Source organism: Vespula vulgaris, chromosome 12 (assembly GCF_905475345.1).
Source record: "Vespula vulgaris chromosome 12, iyVesVulg1.1, whole genome shotgun sequence".
Classification (NCBI taxonomy): domain Eukaryota; kingdom Metazoa; phylum Arthropoda; class Insecta; order Hymenoptera; family Vespidae; genus Vespula; species Vespula vulgaris.
The window spans coordinates 2,523,796-2,543,876 of record NC_066597.1 but is presented as its reverse complement, the minus strand read 5'-3'; the positions used below and the strand labels follow the sequence as shown (position 1 = coordinate 2,543,876).

Here is a 20,081-nt window from a genome sequence, read left to right as displayed (position 1 = left end):
TAATATTTTACGGAACAAAGAAAATAGAGAGGAAATATGAGGGAAAGCAAGTGTAGAATAAATAATTTATGCGTTATATTAAGAAATTTATTTCGTTTGAAATAATGTATCACGATCATAAACTTTTTAGAATACTTTATATACATAAATTAAATTTCTCACTGACTTGCATTACGATTGTAAGATGTTCCAACATTTATTTTATTTTACATAGTAGTCCACAAGATACGCCGACTATTGTATAAATTAAACATAATATTGTATCTACAATAGGAGTTCCATTAAATGCAAATATGCATGTTTAAATTGTAAGTATGAATGAAGAAATTTTGTTCTGTAATATATTTTCCAAGAGATATATCAGTGAGAGTTATAATAATAAAAATACCTTTGTGCAGAATTCATAAATTAAAATCAGATATATTGTAATTTACATATTTTCTTTGTTTTAACGCATGTTGCAATCATGTACACACACTTTTAAATTCTTAACATTCTTCGTTGTATCGATATTATAAATGATTTTATATCTGAGTATTATTTGAGTTTATAAATACATCTAAAAAAATATGTATTCATATGCTATTCTTACATTTAATTGCCAAAATGATTAGCTTTCAATGAAATATGCTTGGTATATGCATTTAATATGTATAAATGTCATTAGAATAACGATTGTGTACAGATTACGAACATAATTATGCTTGTGGATAAATTTTTTTAACCATTAGTAAACTACATGCATACATAAATATAATTATTTTCTATTCTATGCCATTTATAGTTATGATAATCTTGCTATACATCTACATCCATATTTACAATTCTTGTCAATCTTTCTTTTTATTTGACAAAACATTTAAGATTATTATAATAAAATATGTATACTTTTTTGTATTATATTTCAGATTATATAAATATATCACACCTACTGCAATAATCTACTTTAAAGGCAAAAAATCTTTCCATCTTTTCAGTAGCAATTTTCTTAACATCTAGCGATTAAATGTACTCTACCACTTTTTTAGAACGATAATCTCAATCTTGAAAACTCATCTCATAAAAAATACACAAAAGACAGGGTTTTGTAATAAGAAATTTACTGATTTTTCTTGTTTGTTTGTTTGTTTTTCCCCGAAGAAAGACCCCTTTAGCTATTTGTATTTAATATTAAACAAATGTCTTCTCATGACTAGAATTATAATTCTTTGCAGGCACAAAAATTCATTTGCATATTTGGGTATCTTCTTGTAAAAACAGATTACTATTTGGAAGGACTCTATTATAATTTTATATTAATCGAGTCTTCTACACAATATCTGATGATCTGTTTTCTACTGATACAGTCCCAGGAATAATAGGAACTAAATTAAAGTTTCATTAAAAATTTTATAATCTTAAAAGCAAAAGAATAGTATCTTATAAAAATGTGCGCGATCTAACGATATATTAATTGATGCGCTTTTATATGACACGTAAAAAATGAATATTGTCAGTAAAATTGTACGTTTAAAACAAGTTATTTTTTATAGGACGATATACAATGATATAATTTTGTTAACTGTTATGTATCAAATTGTATGTACAATTTTTAATGAACATCTTTTTTTGTCATGTTTGTTCATCGTACATACTTGTAGATTAATAATACGAAATGGAAAATCGAATATGAAATGATAATCGAAAATATGAAAATGATGTAAACAATTAACACAATATTACTAATCTGTCAGATGCATGTTCTCCCGTAGGATCTACATCTGCGTTAGTTCGGCACATTAAATTTTTTCACTGATGAATCTCTATCTAAAGATATGTATTATCCTCTCACTGATAGGATATTTGCCTAAACATACTAGTAATTTCCTCTATTGTTTTATTTTTAGTTTCTGGTACTTTCTTAAAAATGAAACAGGCAAAGAATCCTTGTAACGCTGCAAAAATTATAAACACGTAAGCACCAAGTGCTTCTTGGAGAGGAAGAAATCCAATACTAACGACAAAGTTAGCTGTCCAATTAACAGCAATGGCTACAGAAGTAGCTACAGGTCGTGCCGACTGATTAAATAATTCAGACACCAAAAACCAAGGAATGCTTCCAGGACCTGTTGCGAACAATACTACAAATAGAATGACGCATATTACGGAGAAGTAAGCAGCTACGTCGGATGTGTCCTATAAAGAAAAATAATAAAATTTGTAGGTAAAGATAATAAGGTAACGATTAATATATTTCGACGATGTAATGATATTAACAAATGTGAAATACTTACAGAAAATGCAAGAGAAATAGTTAATAAAATCGTGTCTATGCACATGCCGGAGAAACCAACCAGAAGTAACGTTTTCCTTCCCGCTCTTTCAACCAAAATCAACGAAACTAACGTCATGAGAACATTCATCGCACCAACTCCCATCGTAGCATTCTGAGCAGCAGACTGGCTAAGTTGTGCTGTCCTGAAGATCTTCGTCGAGTAGAACATAACGGCATTGATGCCAGAAAATTGTTGCGCAAGCATAACCATGACAGCTATTATCAGCGGAATCCTAAGACTGGAATTTACTAAGAGTTCTTTCAGCGTAACCTTCGATATGAGTTTCATTGATTCGTGTTCCGATCGCATCTCTTCCATCTCGTCGTGAACTTCGATGGTATCACGTAACCAAGTTAAAGCTACGATATAAATTTCAGATTGATATACGGGCGGGCGGGATTTAGCAAATTCGGAAAGACTAAAAGACATAATAATATATTCTTACCTCTCTGCGCTTGCATATCTTTTCCTTTGTTAATCAACAAATATTTTGGTGTTTCAGGACAGAGTGGTAGAGTAATGACTTGGAACAATGCTGGCACTCCAGTTAAACAAAACAAAAGAGGCCACTGATCTTCCGTTCCTATTACTTTTTCTAATCCAAGAATTTGTGCTATCAGGATTGAAATTGTGATGACAAGCTGATAAACCGTTCCTACTGCACCTCTTAAATTAACAGGTGATATTTCAGACAAATACATAGGTGACAATCCTGCGTTCAATCCTGAATTGATACCGATCAATAATCTTCCAATTATTAACATCTCGTAACATTTCGCCATTCTGGCGAATCCCTCGAGTAGGACAGTTAATAGGACGAGTATGTTATTCAACAACAAACCTCCTTTTCTACCAAACCGATTAGCGATTGTACCCACCAATGAACCACCTATCATACCACCAACGCAAAATATCGATACTGTTATTGACCATATCACAGTTACTTCGGATTGACTCGTTGGCATTCCAGTCCGATTCATTTTCACTTCGCTAATCCAGTTTTCAATAAGCTGAAACATATCATACGATCGTATTAACACACTTAATCCGATTTATATATACTGGATGGGATATTGTAATATGATAGTCATAACTTCATGGTTCTACAAAATAACAAGAGAACTTTCGTTAAAAAATTAAAACTGTTCTGTTTATCAAGCCGATAAATTTTATTTTAATTATTTATACTTGTTAAATGTATTCTCTAAAATTAAACCATATATATATATATTTATATATACGTTCATTATTAAAAATTTATTATACCTCTTGAGGAGCATTAACCACACCAGTATTGTATCCATGTTGAAACGATGATCCCAGTACAGCAGCTGTGATCGCAAAAATTAATCGAATATTGAGACCCTGTAATAATAATACATCAAATTATAATATGAAGATAATATAAGTGATGTAATGGTCGCGCGTATTTTTTTTTTTTATTTTTCTTTACACACACACACGCGCGCACGCACGCATAAATTACAGCCCTATTATAAAACTCTTACCGTTTTCGTAAACTGTCGCATTTTAATTGATATAGAATGATCCAATGCAAAATATTTCGTTATAATTTCAGCTTCGAAATAAAACACCTCTATTCCGCGATTAATGAAATATTAATATCTTCATGTAATCTGATAGTTTTTTCTGTGTAATACTGAGCGCTCGGTATATTTAAATGCTTACACGCGCAACTTCTTTTTCTTTATTAATGTGTTACAACGTCACTTTTCGTCGCGCACACGAGAGCGTTTCCTTCTCCACTAGATTGAAATATGTGTCAAAGACTGACGGGTCGGTACCCCCGTCTGCATTCTTATACCAGCTTGGCCTACATACTAACACAAACAACGATGATACGTAAAAATTAACACTAACACAGGTTTAAAACATTATACTTCTATTTACCGATCTCTCATCAGTGCACGTGTATAATGGCCTTATATGATCCTTGAATAATATGAACTTGTGTGTGGATATATATATATATATACATATATATATAATACACACACACAGGTAAATGTTCATTATAAATACTGAAGATCGAACCCATACGCTAATAAAACTAGCAACAGCGTAGCAGCGACGTTTATTAATTTCCTTACGACATTCTTTCTCTAAACGATACTAATTTCATTTCATCGCACTAATTTAACGATTAGCTAATCAATGAGAATGGGATTCACGTGTGTTACGAACTTAATATACGCATTACTTCTCTCATATACATATCTATATCATTTTATATGAATATACTCAAATGGTATTCGCCAACTGATGATACAAGTCAGTAATAACGTTTCTTCCAATCAACATTATTTACATTTATATTACAGATAGAAAAGTAAATATATTTTCTAAGAAATACTCGAAAAATGTATCATTGACATCGATGATAATTTATAGAAGATCAAAAGGATGTTTTCTTCCTCTTTTTTTTTCAGGGATGTAAAACACGAAGACACGAAGACTTTTCTTTCCCTATAAAATGTTGGAAGATAGAAGCAAAAAGAAGAGGAAAGTAAACTAATAATTTCAATAATAATAATACGATCTAATTTATTGTCATCGACCAAAGGTTGCATCTCTGAGACTGACCTATACAGAACTTTTGCTTTAAGCTTATCGAGAGATAAGGAAAGACGTGGTAAGAAATTTTCTTTGAGTATTTACTCTAAACAGTAAAGCAATGCTATTTATTCATCCACCTTGTAAATTTGTAACACGTCATTAAATTCAAACAATAAATATTTCAATGACTATTACAGAGCTTAACTATCATTATAATTCGTTAATATTAATTTTACTATAATTTTATTATAAACAATGATATATATATCTCATATTTTTATTTCTTATCTCGAATGCAACTATACGGTGAGCAATAAGTTCGTAGACGTTTTTAAGAATCAATTATTCTTTTTTGAAACTTTTAAAGCTTACTTTTGTTTCATAGCAGATTATAAAACTGTAAATCTAATTACAAGCTTAGAAAGTTTCGAAAAAGTGTAATTGAATTTTAAAATCATCTAGGAACTTATAGTCTATTCCTGTATAATGACATCGTTGCACGATATTTTTATTAAATTTTTATAAACATATTAAACAGAAAAAAAAGAAATGTATTTTTTAATAGTATTCATTGACGTATACCATAACGTAATATGCGATATTACGTCTATGTATAAAAGTACGCATGCACCTTCGATGCACCTTCACCGCGACCTTGTATATTACGACAAACCGGCACGAAACTCTCAAAGTTGTGTGTGAGCGATGCGCTGAGATAGGTGTGCCAATTCATGAAGAATTTCTATTGGCTGTAAAACGGACGAGCCTCCAGTCGGAATGGCTGTCTGGATGAGTTAAAAATAACAGCCGTTCCACGCGCATGCGTGTAGTAGTCTATACTACAGACAAGCGGAAAACTCTTTACGTGCTCTCTTTACTAAGCATAGTCCCATTCGAGTATATCTTATAAAATCGTATTAATTCTAATCGTCTCTCTTTGTCTGTCTACATATCATCTCTGTAAAGAACGTCGAGCATGCATGAATCACAGAGTAATTGAATATTTCGAAGGAATAAAATTGACCTTTTCGAAGAAAAGACGAAATCGTAGATTTATGACAATAGATCGTTCATATTTTCAACAATGGACAATAATTATTTTATATTGATAAATAATATAAACATTTCGAGTTTGTTTGATTATATTATATATATTGTTTGTTCTTTTTTATTCTCGTCTTTGAGAATAATTTTGCTTTTATCTATTGCTACACATGTTTATACACAATGCATGTTTTTCTACATTATTTTTCTTCCTTTTTTTTAACGATTGGAATGTATAGTTATGATCGTTGTTGTAATTTTTTACGAATTTACAAAGTCTGGACAATGTCCTCCGTTATTGATTATCAACGTTGAAAGTTCACGAGAATATAAAACAGTGAAAGCACAATATTATGTATACGTTATATGCATGAATCTATATTAGCTATGTAGATACAGATTTTACATGTCATTTTTTCATAAGTTTCACAAACAGGATACGAGAGAATGAATTTAAGTAGAAATGAAAATCTAATCTCTTTTATTTCACAGATAAATGATAACTTTTTAATTAAAAAATAATCAAAAGAGATAAAAATACAAATGAATGCGATAAATATTTTGATATTGTTTAAAAAAAAAAATGGAACAAATTTGATAGAAATTTATCATATAACTTTTTAGTAAATTAATTTGAAGAATTTCAACATTTTTATGCCATTTATCACATATATTTTCGATAAAAAAAGAAAATAGAAATAAATATTTTTTTCTAAGAGAGAAATCTTTTCATTATAAGATGATCCTATATAATTAATTAATTTAACAAATAGTACCGAACAGTATACATATCAAATTCCTTATGTATTAAATTTGTTAATCTCAATATATATATATATATATATATATATTTTTACTTGTATTCGTATGAAATTAACTTTTGAATATTCAAGCTATGCTTTACGAGGTGAAGACCTTTAAACCATGTATGTATTTTACATTTGAATGATTCTTCAATGACAGTGAAGTCATTCGATACACCTAATCGTGGCTCCAATATTGCATTTCAAAATATAGGCTTTAAGTAAATAATCCGATAATAATTAATCCGACGTTAAAGACGATATGTAAGCAAAGATTGTCTAAACTATAAAGTATGTTAAGTGAAATAAAAAAAAATGTCCATTGATTAGTTTTAATTGAATAATAGTTTTTATTTATTTTTAACGATCTCTTTCATATATAATAAAAAATATTCTGAAAAGCGGAATGGCAGCTAATCTTCAATATAAATAAACGACAAAATTCTTATCCGTAAAAGATAAATTTTCATCTGTTTTCACAGCTACGTTTATCGTTTTATCATCATGAAAATAAATCTCTGTTTGTACGACGACATGAAGAATACATAGCACTGTATACGAGGAAGTTCCATTGAAATACTTCTTTATGATTAATTTTGTAAATGTTACTTTTTTTTTCCCCATCAAAGTCACGTTTAACAGTTAATTAAATGTGTAACTATTATCAGTAATACATGTATTTGTTTATACTCATAATGATCACATTTATGATAATATCTAAAGAAAGAAAGTAGATCAATAAAACTTTCATTCCGATCGATTGATGTATACGAATGTTTTTTAATCAAAGAAAATTCCTCGTATCAATTAATCATATTTATCTCTTACCTTCACATTAAAAGCCATTTTAGGACAAAACCACGTTCACTTTTTTTTTTTTCTTTTGTTATATATAAAGGTGTCAATATAACCGTTAAAGAGAAAGAAAAGAAATTGTACGTATCTCGAAGAAATGGAGATTTTTTGATATTTTGAAAGAAAAGTTAAAGCAACCAAAAAGAAGAATAGAAAGAAAGAATGAGAGATAAAAATATAGATAGATGAATACAGAAAGATAGAAAAAGAGAAAGGGAAAGAGAAAGTAACCGAGAAGAAAAAGCCAACGACCTCAAGCACTTCGTGTCACGGTCAGCACTACCGTACAACATCGTACAACTGCCGATCTGCGTGCGCGCTTACACGAATAAAGGCGATTTTCAAAACGTGTGTAGTATTCTCCCCTCCTACGCGCCCTTCTATTCCTCCCCTCCAACCCTTCTTCACCTCCCCACCACCTACTACAAACTCTTTCTCTCTCACTCACTCTTCTTCTGCTTTCAGAACTGGAATATCCAATTGGCCGGTCGGTCACCGGTCGCAACCTTTCACACGCATGCACATATGCGTACAGCGACCTCTTCGTATTTGAAATCTAGCCGAAAGAAATTCGATCTCGCTCTCTTCTGCTTCTTTCAGGCACCGTTTATATTCATATATTTTTTTTCTTTTCCTTATTCTTATTCTTTTTTCTTCTACTTTTTTATCGTTTTTATATCACGATTTTAGAGAGAAATTTTTCTATTCCATGCTAATGGAATTAGTTTATAATGATAATTTAAACAAAATCACGAATCTATATGATAATGTTCAATGTTTATTGATTGGTAGACTGATCGTATGATAGTAAAAAAAAAAAAGGTGAAATAATATCACTCGTATGTTACTTTATGATTTTACTTTTTCTATCAAGAACTTCAATATCGTGTGTGTATGTAAATCTTAAGAAAGATTGGAGCTATCTTGCTTGAAATATGATAAAAACAGTGTTTGTAGATAGAAAAAGTGATGAAATCGATACCAAAGATCGTGTCTGATTCTATGAAATTAGAGTCGTGTAATAGTTGTTAGGTTTTCTTCTGTTACATTAGAGACGAACAAATCAAAAAATAGCAATATTTTCGAGGTTAACGTCGAATTGGTATTTTCTTTTGGTATCTAATAAACCCATGATTATATGTCAAGGAAAATAAGTTTAAAATATGAATGTATACAAATAAACAAATAAAACAAATAAAAGTCTCGTATGCTTCGTTACGACGATGAACGTGTAATCAATCAGAGAAATATTTGATGTACGCAATCGATATGACTTTAATTAATTTTTTTCCATATTTATTCTAAAAAAATTTTTTTAATGCTTAACTTAATCGAAAGAAATTAATTTGATTTGTGAAGTAAAATTTGAATATTTCTACGAATGAGAGGACTAGAAATCGTACTGTACAAAATACCACATCAACTTAAAAACTAGAGCGACTGACTGACTCTCTCTCTCTCTCTCTCTCTCTCTTTCTCCCTCCCTCTCTCTTTTACATAATGCCTTGAAAGTAAAAGAGAGGAAAAAGAAGTGAAGAAGAAAAGGGAGACAGAGGAGAAGAATTCGTATAATAGGACCCTTTTCTTTTTAGACCCCTGTGTTCTTTTTCTTCCTTTTCTTTCTTTTTTTTATATGTGTGACTACCTACTACACTACCATCATCACTGTTGTTACATCCAACGAACGCCCTTGTAAGTGGAACAATCGTGAACGGAATACGAAAGTTAAACAGAAGAGCTTGTCACGTTACATAGAGCAATTTTACAATTACGTATATTGAACCTGAGTGTCGGTTATATGTCGCCATTTGTTCGTCTTTAAGAACGCAACTTGCCGATAGAACAAACTGTTGAACAATACCTCTCTTTTAGATTAGAGACTATGAAAGTTAAATGATGAAAAAAAAGAAGAAAAGAAATCTGTAGAAGTTAATTATCGCGAAATAAATTTTTTATATAAATTATTTATTAAATATGAAAAGAATAAATTTTTTTTGTTTTATCTATTTCTAGTAATTTATAAAATTGTTATCTAAATTTTTATAATCCGTCGAATTCTATTGGTAGGTCATGTCTCATTAATATCATCATTGATAAATTAAGACGTCGTTTGTATGTACCTATGTATATATGATTGCTTATTGTTAATTTTAGATATATATAAGTCTAATTTCGAGTATGGAAAATATTTTGTAAATTAACTTACGTAATAAGTCAATCTTGCCAGATAAACAATATTTCATAAAAATATATATCGCGAGTAGATTAAGATATCAATAATAATAGTCATGTAACTTAATAAGTCTCATATGATTTTATTATCTGAATTATAACAAAATAATTTAAGGGCCTCGAGATTTAAATTTTGTAAATGTTCTATTTATGTATTTTCGCGAGAAAATTCTAAACCCTAAATTACGAACACAATCTGTTCTATTGTTTCAAATGTCTGTTAATCGTAAAATGAATGAAAAAACATTATGAAGGAAACAATATCTTGCGAAATAGTAAAAGTATACTCACGCGTCGTTGCGTGACAATTTCTTTTTTTTATGGCATATACAACGCGATCAACATGCAATTAAAATCGATTATACTATGCAACGTAAAGAAGCACGTACTTCCGCGATTAATGGAGGCACTTCGTTGCATACAAAATTAAATGAAACGTGTTGTTATTTAATAGTGAAAAAAGAACTAGGCTATTTTGTCACAATGCAGAGATATTTTGTTACAAATGCAGGTAAACAAATTAAATGAAAAGATTTAAAAAATTCTAAAAAATAAAAAAAAGAAGAAAAAAATACATTTCGGAAAATTTAATATAAAATTCGTGTCTAAATTATTCGTATTCAAATAAAATTTTATTCATTATATGTTGCATTTATAATTGAGTATATAGTAATTATTATTATACAAATAAATAAATAAAAAGCAAACAAAACATTTGATCAATATAAATTTTCATGGTATGTATAAAGAAAGATACTAAAACTGTTGGAATTTGAAAAGATTTTACAGACGAAAGTTACGTGATGGGTGCTAAAATAAAATTCACGGCAAATGAAGGCCATGTGCCGTACAGTAAAAGATAAAAAAAGAAAAAAGAGTTTGACCGCCGAAAAATTTTTTTTCCGTCGTGACGCAATAGCTAACTTCCACGCCCTCTTCTATCCTTCCCACTCTTCTTCGTTCATCCCACAGAGGTGAAGAAAAATGTGATAACGGTATAATATTTAAACAGAGAATATCTCTTATCCTTTTATCGTTCCACATTTCGTAATTCTTATGTTGAATTATCAAATTCTTAATGTTTTATCTTTTAACGGTATGGGGTTGAGAGGTGGTAAACGTTTCTATTAGATTTAATATTCATTACGAAAAAAAAAAGAAGAAAACCACGTTGTATGCATTAGACATATATATATATATATATATATATATATATATATATATATATAATAGCACATTTTTAACCAGTGATTTTCCATAAAAATTTAAATCTGGGAAACGAAATTCATTTATTTTTTTGTAAATTATCAATACCTAATATTTTTTAACGATAATAAATGATAATAAAAATATTAAAGTCATTCTATTTAGTTAGAGAGTTATTAAAACATTTTACGAGGTCAATTTATAACATGAACTGACTACATAAATTTTAATTGCTAATTATGATTAAAAATTGTTGACCACATAGATAAATAACTAATTCGGCAGTATCATAATAATCATATTAATTATTAATTTGATTTCAATTTTACTATAAAACATTGCGAACACATCAATACAAAGTACTTACCAAATCCTTATCCTGAGTAGAGGACTGCGTGAAAAAATAAGAGAAAATATATCGTGAAACTATTAGATAATTAGCGATAGCAGGTTATAATTTTGTTACACGTTTATATGTTAACAATATATATATATATATATATATGTAACGTCATCTATATAGTTACCTTTGCCGTAGGAGCCAATGTAGTGGGAGTCGTAGTTTGTTCTAGCTGTATATCATCATTTGACTGGAGCAATATTGTTAGTTAAAAATAATACCAAAGATTATATCGTCTAACGTTAGTGTACATATTAAATACTTTACTTACTTTTTCCTTTGGCACGTCCATTGTAAAGCAGCTTTGTAGAAAAAAGCAAAAGAAACTTCCTTAAGATTTAAAATTTTTATATCATATATATATATACATATATACATATATACATATATATATATGTATATATGTATATATGTACACACATATATATACGCATTATATACTAAAATGTTAGATATATATGTTAAAAATTATTTAATGCAAGATGGATCGATTGTTAGATTATTGCTATTATTCGTGCAATTATTAAACTTTTAACATATATTTTCTATAATATATATACTATTATTTCGAATAGACTCATGATAAATTGATTAGACTGCAAATCTTATTTGAACATAGAGAACAAACTTTTATAAGCAATCTTCTCGAGAATGATTAAATAAAGCGACTTAAAAAGAAACTTGTCATTTTTAAAATCATCGACAATACAAAAGGTTATCAAGATAAGAAGGTTATCTATGTTTTTGCAAGTATATATAAATGTGTATATATCTTTGTTCAAGTCAATGTTGTAATTAACATTATCGTCAAGACGAATTGACGAGTTACTGCATAACCTTCAAATGACCTTGACTAAAGAAAATTGGTGGCAATTTGGAAACTAAGAAATTCCATTATCTATTTTTACAGAACATTATATACATTATATAGAATTATTTGTATATATGTTACATTAGATAAAATGCAGTTATACTCTAAATGAGAATTCTATTAAAAATTTCATAGAAACATGAAATTATTCGAAAGATCTCGAGCCAAATCCGATTATAATCCGTTCAGAAGGATCATGTTACGCCAACGAACGTTGGTGAGTTTTTAGCGAACTTACTACGAGACATTATGTAACTCTACAAAGAAATATATATTCATAGATATGGTCATCCTTTAATAATTTTGTGTAATTACACTCAACTCATGACTACTTTCGATGTTGACGGTAAATGTTCGACGAGTAATCGACCACTAAAGAAACGATGGTCTTTACTTTTCGACGAATTAACTTTTCAAGATAAAAGAAGCAAGATCAATAGAACCAATTGTAGAAATTAATTGTTTGCTATGCAATCGGTTATACGCATAACCTCGATCGCTCTAGAATCGATCAGAATGTTTTGCCACACCCTGTTGACGTAAAAGATCTTCGGCACTAAGATTACAGAGAAAGAAAGAAAGAAAGAGAAAGAGAAAGAGAAAGAGAAAGAGAAAGAGAAAGAGAAAGAGAAAGAGAAAGATAGAGAGAAGAGAGGGAGAGAGAGAAAGAGAGAAAGAAAGAGGAACAGAGAGCACGTGAATAAAAAACATACAGAAATAATAATAATTAAAAAAAAATATCTTAATCATTTTTCACTTTTTCTTTATATTTTCACCCCTTGAAGTTTTTGCATCCTGAGTACTCATATTACAACACGATTGTTCCATCAATTTGAATTTCTTATTATCCATGTATGTAACTACACAAAGTTTATTTATATCGTCGATTAAAGCGAGCGATAACCCTAATGTCCAAGATGATCGAACATACATTGTTATCATAAAAGATCACAAAGGTATTATTTCGAATTCCTCTCATTGTTTACTCATGCATGAAATTACACACGTTTCTAATCAGTTTCTACTGTTTAACGAACAAATAGTAGAGACTATTCGAACGTTACCCTCGTTCACGCAACCCTGAGTCAACTTTGTGATAATTAGTAAGGTTAATTGGCGACATTGAAGAAATAGATCGGTCAAAATCTGCGTGTGTATGCGCGACACGTGCATGTGTACATATATACATACGTATATATCATCTGCTGTACATCTCTGACACAATAAGAAACTCCTTTTTTTTTCATTGTTTTCTCTTTTATAAAATACATATACTTACGCTGAAAACAATAGATTCAGCAATTATTCATCTCTCTTTTGTATATTCAGTTATTAATTGACTGTTCGAAAAAAAATACTTTTTCATCTGCCTAGTCTATTTGATTATTCACGTTATTAAATAAATAATCTATTATTTTCGAATAGAATACCGACCGAATCGTATCGAACAATAGATAAATCTAACACACATATATATATATACACACACACACATAGGTTAGAATTTTGGAACACGTTTGTTGATTTGAATATATCATATCTCTTTTTTTCTTACTCACCCACGATACTATAATATATCGATGATAAAAAGAAAAAAACGAAGTGTTCTTCAGAACTATTCAGAACACACCATCTGTTCGATCTTCGAAACGCTTATAACTCAGTTGGACAACGCTTACAGAAGATATTCAACGACTTACATATATAGGATAGGTGTAGAATTTTACTTCAGCGCAAGCGCGAAAATTTGACCTCTGCTTATCTCTACTATTAGGTATTTTCAACCGTACGTTTCTTTTTTTTTCATATTTTACTGATGGTTTGTAAGTATATAAATCTTATGAAATCGAAAAATGCATCAGTCATTCTATGATGACACTATGACGACATATTTGTTCATTGTGTGCCTTTCATTAGCTCGAAGAAAATTCTTTATCGTTTGCGTCATACAAACTTCGTTGACTTTATTTCTGATTCGTTTGCTTATGATATTTTTTTGTTTTTTACTAATCAATATATGAATAATATCTTAGATAATAATAAATACATGGATACACACAGAGACACATTTGTTTTCATCAAGTCTACGCCTCTTATTTGACTATTAATCAATAACTACTTACTATTAGATCAATATTGTATAAATTTCACTCATATGTATAATACGAGAAATGTATAATAATTTATAAATTATCTTTGATATGGAAGATGTATCCATATCAATTGGTTTCGAAATCTTGGTAAAAAAAAATGATCATTATAAAATTTTGTTTAATCTATTAGAATGTCTAATTTGTTCTGAAATAATTTTTGGAAATTTTTGAAATCAGCTGTTTCAATCTTCAAAGGTTGAAAATCACTTTTATAGGTTAGGATTATTAAAAAATAATATTCAAGCGATCATAATTCACTCCCAATTAATTTGATACTCTAATTCTTCGGATAAGAATTAGAATGAAAGATGTTAAAGTGTTTTAATCTTCGAACTCTATAAGCTACGACGAAAATGCATCTCGTTTGAAAACGTAGGGGAAACGAGGAACGTGACTATAGTCACGCTATTTTGTAAAGCCACGTGAGAACTCGCACATGAGAATATCCTGGTTCGTCTCCTTGACTAACGTCACGCTAACTCGTATTTAAAAATACAATGTATTGGCACGGTAAATAAAATACAAACAAACGTCACAAGTCTTATGCATTTTGTTAAGTAGCATAACCAACAAGAAATAATGAATATGTATTGATGACAAAAGTTATCTTACAATCTTAAATATTATACTTTTAAAAATCATGTATATTCACAAAAAAAAAGAAAAAAGAAGAAAAAAATTTTTCAATGAAATTTTCGTGAATATTCATTGCAATTAAAATATTCAAAAAAAAAAAAAAAGAAAAGAAAAGGAGAAACATTCCTAACATTTTAAAATAAAGATGAGAGATAGGACGAATCCTTTATAAAAACATATTCTTCCTTTTCAAAACGTGTAAATAACCTCTAGGAAATCGACTTGGATCGTTACCAGAATAGTAAATAATAGTTGCCTCATTCATTTTGGAAAAGTTTCGGAGTCATTCAGATGTATGTGAGTTTGAATTCCCGAAATGTCTTCCTACACGTGAAAATATATTTGGAATGTAAAAAAACCACGTGGCCGACTCTCACAAGCTACGATACAACTATACATATATAGCCATTGGGCTTTCAGCTCTTGTACGATCCCTCTTATGAAATGACGTCAGTACCCTACAAATACAAGGCGAATGGACATAGAAACCATAGACGATCTTGACTAATCACAAATACGCATTCGGTCATTTTTATCGATAAGTATTCATTTGTACTTTACATGAATATTACGTGTCTATTAAATGAAGGTTAAGTATAACAATATATATATATATATATATACACACACATGTATATACACATATATATGTATACATATATAAATGGCTTACTTTAAATTTCAGAAAATTATTCTCGTACTATATATATATATATCAAAATCACATATCACAAACACACGATGCAAGAAAACATGGTAACGAGAAATACTTTCAGTTTTGAGATGACTGAACCTTATTAAACACACCCACCGAATCGACCAATCACAGATCTAAACCATACTTCCCGTAAACACTTTGGTTAACAACTTCGTTATAATGATTCATTGTCTTGACGTAATAAGAGTCGGAAAAAAACATACATCGTAATATTCCTAATGTCGTAATTATTGTGACTCGTTACAACAGATAACGTTATCGCAAAGCATAGAATATACAGACTCACAGCAGGTAGACGTGCCTCTGCGCACACCCACCGTATCGACCAATCAGAGAGCATCTCGTATGGGTGTACTCTGTCTGCCATCCCGTAACCTATTTTTATATGATCCCGATCCAAATATTATAATAGATTTATCATATGTAAAGAATGTAATATAAGATAAAAACATATAATTAGTTGGAATATATTCAAACGTTATTTATGTAATTAAGTATATTGATAGTATTTTCAAATTCTTTATACAGAATAGAATACTAAATGACAACCACTGAACACCGATCCGTTCAATAATTTTCTGCATATGTGTATGTATGTATATGTATATATATACCACACACGCATGAATACGTATAGTGAAAAACGATCGAAAACGTATTCCCAATCTATTAATAATATATGTATATAACATAACTCTCATCTATTAATAATATATATATAACCTAAAAAATTATTTATCTTTATATGCTTTTTCTATCATTTTTAAATTATATTGAACTAAATGTAATAAATACGATCGATAATTGTAGGTATCTCTATTGTATTGTCGTTTAATTATACGATGAAGACTACAAATATATTAATCGAATGGTTAAAATTCTACTTAATTCGATTCAGATATGTATATATACGCATGTCTATTTGTATGTATATGTGTATATAATATGTATGAATATCGATATTCATATCTAATAGAAGTAAATGTATGTATATATATGTGGAATGATACGACATATCTAAACATGAGTCTGATAATAGGACAACGAACTAATTTAAAGTAAAAAAAAAAGAAATATAAATAAATCATGTAAATATTGTGAATCAATACTAAAATTATCAGTTGATATTGTTTGTCAAGTTTAGTTCGTTAACTTATTTTTGTATACATATGACATATCTACTAATAAAACCATTTCTATTAGATGGTATTTTGTTTTATAGGAAGATAAAATACTTTATAACACTAAAATAATGATAGATAAAAATAAAAAAACATAAATAAATTTTGAAATACAAGATATTATAATGTAAAGATTTATGGAATTCTAAATGTATGCTGTATAAATCTAATTATAAATAATGGATCAATGAAAATTCAGTACATCCAGTCTCTCTGTTTTACGTCACAATTTATCTTTCACAATCAATTTCTCTTACTGCATGTATATACACATCATACATATATGTATACGTATGTAGTAGTATTTACGCACATTGTTGCGTCACGCAAAAGGAACTTTACCGACTATCTCCTATCGAATAAAAAACAATCATCGCGACAATGAAGGAACGAACAAAGCGAAGATATCGCTTTGAAAAATTATCGATAGTCAAGGACGTTGTCATAATGATTGCAAGGTGATCAAATAGATCTCGTTATAATCTCGATAACAAAAAATGTACCAAAAGAATATTAAGAAATAAAAATGATTATGAAAATTAATAAATTCGTCTAAGTTGTTCGAAATTATGTGATCGCGTGTAACATATTTAGTATATATAAAAAAAAAACTAAGGCATCTTACAACCCATATGACTTACTATATTATAAAAAATATAGTAAATGTACTTTTTCGACGTGATGTACTTGTCGAGAATATGTCGCTTGTGTGTCTTTTCGCGTGTGGCTTTGAATAACCGCGTCATTTCGAAACTTCGCTATAAATAGAGTATTTTCTTGCTAACGTGTACGTTTTCCATCGATATACAGAACTTCGCGATGCATCGATATGCAGATACATCGGAAAGTTCTCTGATCTAAAAGGATATCAATAAATTTCTTATTCGTTAGCAAGCGAATACGATTTTCTAACATTTTTTTTTTATGAATTACTTTGATCTTTAACACTGATCTCATACATAGATTTTCTTAATAATTCTATATTAAGATCCAATTCTATATAATCAAATATATGAAGTACCATTTATATAGATATAATTAAAATAATTATAGGTTATGTGTGATGACAACTTGATAATTTCGAATTAGACTTTTAAATGAAAAGAATATAAACATATATGTAATAACTTACCCCTTTAGCAGAAATCGGTACAGTAGTATCTCTGGTATAAATTGGAGCATCCAAATCACTGACACTGCTACTGATACTGGGTGCTCTGGAATCACCTCTGCCACCTAAAGGTACCGAGAGATGAGTTGGTCTAAGTGGATGCGATTCCGCAATGTATCCCTCACCAAAATCTTCGTCGTCTCGATCCATCTTAATAAAAATAAACGATCTTCGTGACAATATCATACTATTAGTATTAATCTAAGAGTGAATTAACATATATTAACATAGAGATTATAAATTTAAATTTCGCACCATTGACGTGATACAACAAATTGATTCTTATTTTTTGTTATATTATAATGACGACATCCCGTATATTATGTAAATATAAATTAACATCTTATTAATTAATACAACGAACGAGAGAAAAAATAAATTAATCGATTTATATTTGATAACTTTCATTTTACTGCGTCGTAGATGGCAAACATAAAATTAGCACGCTAGCGTGACAACAGTACGCTTTCCCTGCTAAGTATTTGGCTAGTGATCAAGGCTAGTAACCCGATGGCATCCTCGATTTTTATGTACTCTTTGTCCTACGATCATTCAATAATGATAAATAATATTCCAAACATTTATGATAGAGTTTTAACGAGATTAAACGATCTTTCTTTAAATGTCTATCTTTTTTACTAAATCAGGTTAATATCGCAGAATTTATACGTATCGATTAACAGATCTAATTCAAACGAATGCATAACACGAACGATAAAATTGAACAAATTTTGTCTATGATTCATCCGGTATCATTGACTACAAAGTATAACGAAGTATCGAATAATTATATTGGCAGAGGTTATCGTCATATAGATCGATCATAGTTATAATCAAATCAAAAGAAATACGAACGCAACATACGAATTAATTAAGAAACTACGTCACATATTATCAAGGTTAATCGATCTCCAATAGTCATCGTATATCACGTAATAATTGCTACATTGCACATAAGTGTCTTCCTACAAATTAAAAGGAATTAAGAAAAAAAAGAAGAAAAAGAGAGAAAGAAGATAAAAAAAAAGAAAATCATCACGATATTAGAATATTCTCATTTTACAATAACTACTATCACATAACTATATGTAAATAAAATCGCGGAATATCGTATGAAATGTCTCATTTGAACGTTCGAAGTAAATGATAATTTACATATGTATAGGCAACGAGTTACCTGATATCTATCGGTCGAAAGTCCTCTCACGTACAGGGAGGTTTTGTATTTCTTCTTTAAAACGAAGACGATGTTTTATAACAACGAAACCGCGATACCTCTTCGTCGACAGTAACACACAAGGAGATTCGTAACGCGTTAATTACCTCACTCGAAGTTTATATTATAACGTATATACGTTTTTGCGAAATTACTTTTGTATAGGAAAAAAAAATTGAAAGAACTGTGGAGTTAAAAAGAAAAAAAAAAAAAGAAAAAAAATGGATGAATCTCGAAATCTTGAAAAGATAGAAGCGGAACTAAAAGAAATATATCTAATTAGAGCACCCGTGCAACCGGGATATACTCTTAAGACTGAACTAAAGGACGTGCGTTTCGTCTCGTCTCGTCGCGACGTCCGTCGTTGTCGTCTTCTTCGTCGTCGTCTTCGTCGTCGTCGTTGTCGTCGTTATTGTCGTCGTTGTATCGTCGTCGTCTTCGTCGTCTTCGTCGTCTTCGTCGTCGTCGTCTTCGTCGTCTTCGTCGTCGTCTTCGTCTTCGTCTTCGTTTTCGTCGTTTTCGTCGTCGTCTGCGAGAACGTAGCCGTTGGCCTCCTCTCTCTCTCTTTCTTTCTCTCACTCTCTTTCTCTCTCTTTCTCTTTCTTTGGCTAGATTTAATTTTAACGCGTACGTTGTCGGACGAGCCTCCGTTTTGTTATAACTAAGAAAGGCTACATACAACAAGCTTCTCTTACTCTTATTG

The 20,081-nt window shown here is 29.8% G+C and overlaps 1 protein-coding gene across 10 annotated transcripts; it reads right to left on the bottom strand.

Moving 5' to 3' along the window:
- Positions 1 to 65: 65 nt before the first annotated feature.
- LOC127067975 (solute carrier family 2, facilitated glucose transporter member 1-like) lies at positions 66 to 20,034 on the bottom strand. Of its 10 annotated transcripts, XM_051003472.1 has the most exons (10): positions 19,340 to 20,034; positions 18,288 to 18,312; positions 18,124 to 18,227; positions 11,704 to 11,734; positions 11,560 to 11,622; positions 11,400 to 11,423; positions 3,582 to 3,680; positions 2,761 to 3,325; positions 2,274 to 2,674; positions 66 to 2,175 (listed from the first exon to the last, which is right to left on the bottom strand). In XM_051003472.1, exons 3-10 carry the CDS (start codon positions 18,171 to 18,173, stop codon positions 1,828 to 1,830), a joined length of 1,581 nt encoding a protein of 526 aa, XP_050859429.1. In that variant the 5' UTR covers positions 18,174 to 18,227; positions 18,288 to 18,312; positions 19,340 to 20,034; the 3' UTR covers positions 66 to 1,827. The 10 variants fall into 10 exon arrangements, with proteins under 10 accessions (XP_050859429.1, XP_050859427.1, XP_050859431.1 ...); XM_051003470.1 differs by lacking the exon at positions 19,340 to 20,034 and having other exon boundaries at positions 18,124 to 18,306; XM_051003474.1 differs by lacking the exons at positions 18,124 to 18,227; positions 18,288 to 18,312; positions 19,340 to 20,034 and adding an exon at positions 15,766 to 16,078.
- Between the last annotated feature and the right edge of the window lie 47 nt (positions 20,035 to 20,081).